This window comes from Merops nubicus, unplaced genomic scaffold (genome assembly GCF_000691845.1).
Source record: "Merops nubicus isolate BGI_N331 unplaced genomic scaffold, ASM69184v1 scaffold37683, whole genome shotgun sequence".
Lineage (NCBI taxonomy): Eukaryota > Metazoa > Chordata > Aves > Coraciiformes > Meropidae > Merops > Merops nubicus.
Window position 1 is genome coordinate 5,811 of NW_008600266.1, and position 6,681 is coordinate 12,491.

A 6,681-nucleotide genomic window follows, 5' to 3' on the forward strand; every position below is an offset into this window, starting at 1 on the left:
AAAGCTGCCTTCAAGATCTCTGGTTGCTTTGTTTGCAGGGTGTTCTGTGAGCAATCAAAGGCGTTTGAGTGTACAACAGACCCGTCTCCATCTCGTCTGCTTTCAAGTGTGACCATATTTGTACATGCTGATGCCTGTTTTATGTCTCCATTTCATTCTTTTCAAAGTCTGTGACCTTTTTCTTTAGGAGCCTAATGAGCAGTTTTCCCTGTTGGATACCTCAGTGAGAGTAGATAATTACTACCCACAGTCATGATTGGATCTAACTGGGCATAGAATCCCAGCTGGAAGGAGTTTGTCTTCCACACTTCCCAGAGATCCTGGGTAGCAAAGACCCTTGTGCCAGAGCTGACATTTCTATCTGTGTCTTTGCAGAATATGGTGTCTGTGAGAACCTGAGGAAATTGGAGATCACTGGAGTGTCCTGTCGAGATGTTTATGCCAAACGTAAGTGATAGAGCTGATACCAGCCTGCCCTTGCTTTGTTGAAAGCATAAATATGTTGAGTATTTATTAAACTTCCACAGCATCAGTTATTCAGACTTCCCTGCTAATGGCAGGGGTTTAATCCATGAAGATCTTGATGTATTTGGAGTTTTATTTAATTGAATTGGGACATCTTTGCCCCCCAGCCCTTTAGGGAAAGGGGATGTCATTTAACTTGATAATAAAGGCATTGAATGTTTGTCATCCTTTCCTGTTTTGCCATTTTCAGATCTTGTTAAGGAATTAACTGGTGTTTTCTCATAGCCCTGGTGTAGCTAAGCCTCAGTGAGAGGAGGCTGTTAGGTGCTGGCAGTGGCAGAGTGCTGCAGGTAGAAGGATGAGCATTCCTCTGGGCTGCTCCTGAAGGAGGAGAGCCTGGCAGGGCTGGGTCTCTGATGAGGTGTTGGTGTGTTTTAGGAACATCTGTGGGAGTGGGATCCTGACTCCTTAGACCCAAGGTAGATGCACACCTTCTGTCTTAGATCAGGGAGCAGTGGGGTCATCACTGGGTGAGAGAAACCAAGGACTGAATGGAGGCCTGGGTCTGTGCTGAGGCTCTCTCCCTTGTCAGCAGATCTTGCCCTTTGCAGTCAGAAGCTGAGCTGGTTGCTCTGAGAGCCTCACAAAGCCCCCAGGAGCTCCCATACCAGCACTGCCAGGCTGTGTTTTCTCAGTTCCCAACCACAGGTTTTGTAAGGTCTGTAGATTAAAAACCAAGATGTAAGCTGCAGCACTTGAACTATGGCTTGTGGCTGCTCAAAGAAGTTCCTGCTTTATAAAGTAAAAGCAGAGAGGTCAATCAGGAGAGATCTCTGTAGGCTCTGCAGATCTAAAGTCTGGCTTAGCTTCTACAGGGACAGTATTTGCTGAACCTTGAAGCAGTGATGACCTCAAGCATTGATCTCAATGCTGCAAAGAAGAATGGATAGAAAGGGTTTAAACCCATCTGTTGGAAACTTGCAGAGCATTCACAGGAAAATGATTGCATTGCCTAGTGTCCCTCTTTACTTAGTTGTGCTCTAGGACTGGAACTTCCAAATTTTCCAGCGTGAGAGGGCTGAGTGATGCTGAGCCAGCACTTAGATGCCCACAGGGGAATCTGGTCAGCACTGGAGGCCTCTCCCTTGCTTCCCATTCCATCAGGGATCTCTGGGTGACACTGGTGTGGTAACAGCCATACAGCACATCCCACCTCTGACCTCAATCCTGCAGTGCCAGACTGAGATGACAGAACATCTCTTCACAACCTGTTGGCTTTTTCACTGCAAGAGTCCCACGGCTCAGACACATTCAAGTGAGATTTAGTGTTTTTTGTGTACAAGTTGCACGTGGAAATGGCCTTGCTGGCTCACAGCAGTGGTCTCTCTCTAGCCCAGTCCTGTATCTCACAGCCATGGCTGTGAGTGGTTGCTCAGAGGAGACTGAGAAGAGGGCAAACCTACCTGACACTTTCCTAAGTGTTCCTCCAGCTTCTGCCTCTCTTCATGTTGGGGGATTTCCAGAGTCAAATGGGGTTTATTGATTCAATAGCCCTCCATGGATCTGTCTTACCTGTGTGTTTCCACTCTTTGCACCCAAGCCATTACTGAATCCATAGCATCCACTGACAAAGAGCTGCACTTGAGATGGTTCCACCCTCTGAGACAGGTTTGGTGGCAGTGTGGAGTGAGCACTGTGTCCACAGCTGTCCAGAGCAACCGTTGCCAGTCAGGATTTCTGAAGTCAGAATGCTCAGCAGCTCTTTCTGCCTTTCAGGGGTGCACTGCCTCAGCTCTCCTGCTCAGACTGAGCAGTTTCCCCCTTTGTAGACAAGTTTCCTGGTGATGTGACCCCATATTCCCCACTGTCCCATAAACCTCATTAATTGCAGAAGAGTTAATTTGGGGCTTCTGGCAGGACTTGCTTGCATCCGCTGAGTCTACTTCTGTTAGAACTAGGGTGGGAAGTGGGAGAACTGAGTTCTCTAGGAACTTCCTCCCTAGGAAGCATAACTAATCCAAGGCTGGGCTACTCTGTGTCATTACTTGGCCTGAGTGGTCTTCCTGAGACAGCAGTGCCTGTTACACTCTCACTCCAGGGTCTGAGGAGGACCCTGACTCCACTTTGAACCCACTGGGTGCCAGCTGTAAATATGGTGCGCGTGGGGACGTTGAACGGGATGAGTTCTGTGGGAATAATTCTGCTAAGGGGGTGTACCCTTGGCTGGGGCTGGTGGAAACCCAACGGTGCACCCCAGCTGGGAGCAAAGTCAGGAGAGCCTTTGGCTGGTACTCACCCTGCTGTGTCTGTTCAGGTATAAACCCACGAGTGAAGTCGGGGCGTTTTATGAAAATCCTTCCCGACTACGAGCACATGGAGTACAGAGATGTTTACACCTGCCGTACGTACCCCCTGCTGCCTGATGCTTCCTGCCCTGAGCACACACAGGGATGCTGCTGCATGGAGTGTGACGTGGCTTTCAGCAGATTCTTTTGGGGTGGAGCTCGGGGCAGTAGGGAGGGTCCTGGCCCTTCCTGCCGTGTGTTGGTGGAGCGCTCTGGCGTGTAGCGGGGCAGGCAGGGAGGTGTGCTGCTCTCCTTTGGAAGGGGGTGGAGTTAGAAAGTTGTCCTGGCTGGGCATAAAAAGGAAGGTCTGTGGTCACAGCAGGGGAGTGCTCGCTCTGCTCTTCATGGGTTGCTCCTTTCTTAGAAGGAAGTGTTCAGATACCCTGCTGAAAGCTCCCAAAAGCACGTTTAAACAAGCTCTGGCCTGGCAAAAAAACCTTTGTCTTGAGCTGGATGAGCTGCACTCAGATCCACAGCCCTTTCCAAGCCAAAAGTGCTGAGGGCTCCTGTAGAATTCCCTCCCTGCACAGTGAATCCTCCTAACCACCATCTCCACCTGTAGGAAATGTGCTGCTGATGTTTCAGAGGTGGTGATTTGCCTGCCCAGAGCAGCTACGTGACTGAGGAAATCTGTTCTTTCCCTCCTGATGTTGTGTCGAGGGAAGAATAGTAAAACACTGGAGTTTAACACTCACTGTTTGGCAGGAGCTGGGGAGAAGGTAGTGATTAGTTCACAACAATTAAGGAGGCTGGTACTCCTTGGAGTTTGGAGGGGGGGTAGAGCTGTCTCTGGTGCTCCTTTGGGTCTGCAGAGTTTTGCAGAGTCCAGTTACTGACTCACTGGTGCTTTAGAATGTGGTTTTTCACACACAGTGATGAGCAGAGTGGGAGCTGCAGACTTACCTGTGCTAAAGGAAGCAGCTGAGTGTGGCCCATGCAGAGAGAAGTGTCTTTATTGTGAGTTGTGGCAGACAAACAGCTACAGCAGGAACTGGTAGGAAGTTGGAGGTCTGGCAGTCTTGCCAGCCATGCTTGGAGCTGGGTGGGAAGGAGAGGCAGGTCCAGGCTGCCCCATGGAACGAGGGATTCCTTTGTAGGTTGCCACCTGGGTGTCTGCTCCAAACGAGCCCTTCATGGTGGCTCTCAAATGGCATTTTGGGCTCTTTCCTTGTCTGTTAATTCTTCACCTGCAGCTCCAAGCTTCTGATGTCTTGTCCCCCCTTTTCCCGAGGGGCCTGTTGCTTGGGGAGCAGCCTGTGTGGTTTAAGGTGCAATTGCCTGTTTCCCCCTTTCCCCCCTCTTGTTCACCAAGAGGGTGTTGCCAGGATTTACCCTCTGAGTGCTCCCTGATTGGTATTCATGCAGCATTACCCAGGTCAGCTCAGATCACTTTCCCCAGGGTTTTAAACTAAGCCTGGCTGCCTCTGAGCCGTTTCCACTGGCAGCTCAGTTCTCACCAGCTGGAGGGCAGTAACTGCTGAACGTTGTTCCAGCTCATTTTCCTGCATCCTGAGAGCCCCAGAGTTGTAGTGGATAAGGTCTTTTCCACTCCCAAGGGAGCTACCTCTGCTTTAAAGGCTGCAGATTTCACGGAAAACTCCCTTGGTAGGATTTTGCATTTCTCTGCCTGTGCTTTCCAAGTTGGTCACAGGTAATGAAGTAAGATTTGACTAAAACAGTAACATCTGAAAATACCTGTTCTTCTCCTGTGTTTAATAACCCATCCTGGGGTTGTAACTTCTCTGTCCATACCTGTGGTGCCTGAATTAGTTTGCTCAGTGTCACTCCTCTGTCCTGTGTCTAATGAAGAGCACAGGCTGAGAGAGCTGGGGTGGTTCAGCCTGCAGAAGAGAAGGCTCCATGGAGACCTTCTGGTGGCCTTCTAGTATCTGAAGGGGGCCTGCAAGAAAGCTGGGCAGGGACTTCTTACAAGGGCTTGTGGTGGTAGGATGAGGGGTGATGGCTTCAGACTGGAAGAGGGGAGAATTAGATTAGGAGGAAGCTCTTTACTGTGAGGGTGGTGAGACACTGGAACACGTTGCCCAGGGAAGTTGTGGATGTTCCATTACTGGATATTTGTTCAAGAGCAGATTGGATGGGGCTTTGAGCAACCTGGTGTAGTGGGAGGTGTCCCTGCCCATGGCAGGGGGGCTGGAACTAGAAGATCTTTCAGGTTCCTTCCAACCCAAACCATTCTGTGATTTGACACTCCCCAGGCAGCCTTCAGGTGGTGGGAGCTTGGGCATTCACTGCCTTTCCTAGCCTGTTCCCAGCTGGGTTTGAGCCACCTTTCCATCTGAAGAGCATGTAGGGCTACTTGTGGCAATGTGGGTGATGTCCAGGCTGGGGTGGCTTTGTGCTGAAGCATCCAGGGGCTGTATTTTTGCCCCATTTGGCAGGATGTGGGCTCAGAAATTCGGGCAGGCAAGAGGCTTCTTCAGGAATGAGAAAAACAGGCAGTGTGCACAGCAGAGGAAAGCCCTGGAGAAAAACCTAAGTGCTGTTTTCTTTCAAGGAGCAGGGACGGAAACAACTGTCAGACTCATCCTGTCTCCTGCCAGGGAGAGCCAGAGCTGGAATTCATCAGGTTTTCCCTGCCACGAATGGAGAGGTTGGCTCACTGGAGCCCAGAGACACCTCAGGCTTGAAAAAGGAGCTGTGCTTTTGCTTTGAGACCTGTCTGGGCCTTCAGCTGAGTACCAACATTTTCCTTCCTGTCCTGGAAGAACAGGAGGAGGAGTCCACAGCACCCTGAGGAAGTGAGGGAGATGATGTCCTCCTCCTTTAAGGTGTCCCTGCTGTGGGTGTTGGTGTGTAGGGAGGGTGAGGCTAGGGAAAAACCACTCACATTGCACCCACTTCCCATCAGAAGAATTATTCTGGGGTGCCAAACATCTGGGATTTTAAAAAATTGAAAGAGGAGAGCTGCCCCATAGCAGTGTGAGCTAAGCAGAAGCTGCTCTCCAGTGGGAAGGATTCTGCTGGAGATGAACATACATTTTTTTGGCTTCCTCCCTCCTTTGCAGCCCCAGGTTTCCAGGTGCTCAGAGCAGATGGTGACTCAGCCACGTTTCCTGAGCCACCACAGCTCCTGGTGACCCAGGCTGCAGCTGGAGCTGGCTCTTTGCTCCCAGTGGGCACACAGATTGCCCTCAACAGACACGTGTCTCTGGGTGGAAGGGCTCCCCTTGTCAAGCAAACACTTCCCCTGCTGTTGAGAAGTCCTCTGCTTGTAGCTACAGCTCTGAGGGTGCTTCAGACAGGAGCTGGGGGAGGAGGAAGGATATCCTCATCCCTCATAGCCTAGCATCAAGTCTTCTGTCCTAAAAATAACAAAGAAAGCTGTAGCAGCTGCACTGAACCACAGTTCTTCTAAACTGATGCCAAGCAAAAATGGTTATGCAAGCCCACCCTCTAGGTTCAAATGGGCTGCTGAGGCCTCCTGAGATGACCACGAACATCACTGGGAGGCAAGGGTAGTGTCTTCTTGCCATCTTCATAGCAATAATCTGCATCCTGCCCAGAATGCCAGATTAATGGGTTCATGGGAAGGCTACTGGTCGTTACATGGACAAAATTAATGGCTGGTTGAGTGAGGAGTGGAGGCAAGCAGCACCTCGAAGCTGCCCTCAGGAGAGGGGGAGTTGTTAAATTCATTCTGTGAGAGGCATTTTCTCCTGGCTGAAAACATTCCCACTTGTCCTGCAGTGCTGGTGGGGTTGAAAGCACACCTAGCTCTGAGATGGGAAGCTGAGAAGCCTCACTTGCTGCACTTTGAGGGGCACTTGGAAGCAGCTTTTGGGCACTGCTGGAACGTAGCTGCTCACTTAAAATTTTGAAGGCTGTTCCTGAGCTGGTGACCCACCCCCCA

At 50.5% G+C, this 6,681-nt stretch overlaps 1 protein-coding gene across 1 annotated transcript in view; it reads left to right on the forward strand.

The window, feature by feature from the left end:
• The first annotated feature begins 383 nt into the window (after positions 1-383).
• Positions 384-6,681, forward strand: part of FBXO31 (F-box protein 31) — a 14,104-nt gene continuing 7,806 nt past the window's right edge. The window contains exons 1-2 of the mRNA XM_008937659.1: positions 384-447; positions 2,780-2,866. Coding sequence (XP_008935907.1) covers positions 2,812-2,866 — 55 coding nt within the window. The 5' untranslated portion in view covers positions 384-447; positions 2,780-2,811. The remainder of the gene's footprint in view (positions 448-2,779; positions 2,867-6,681) is intronic.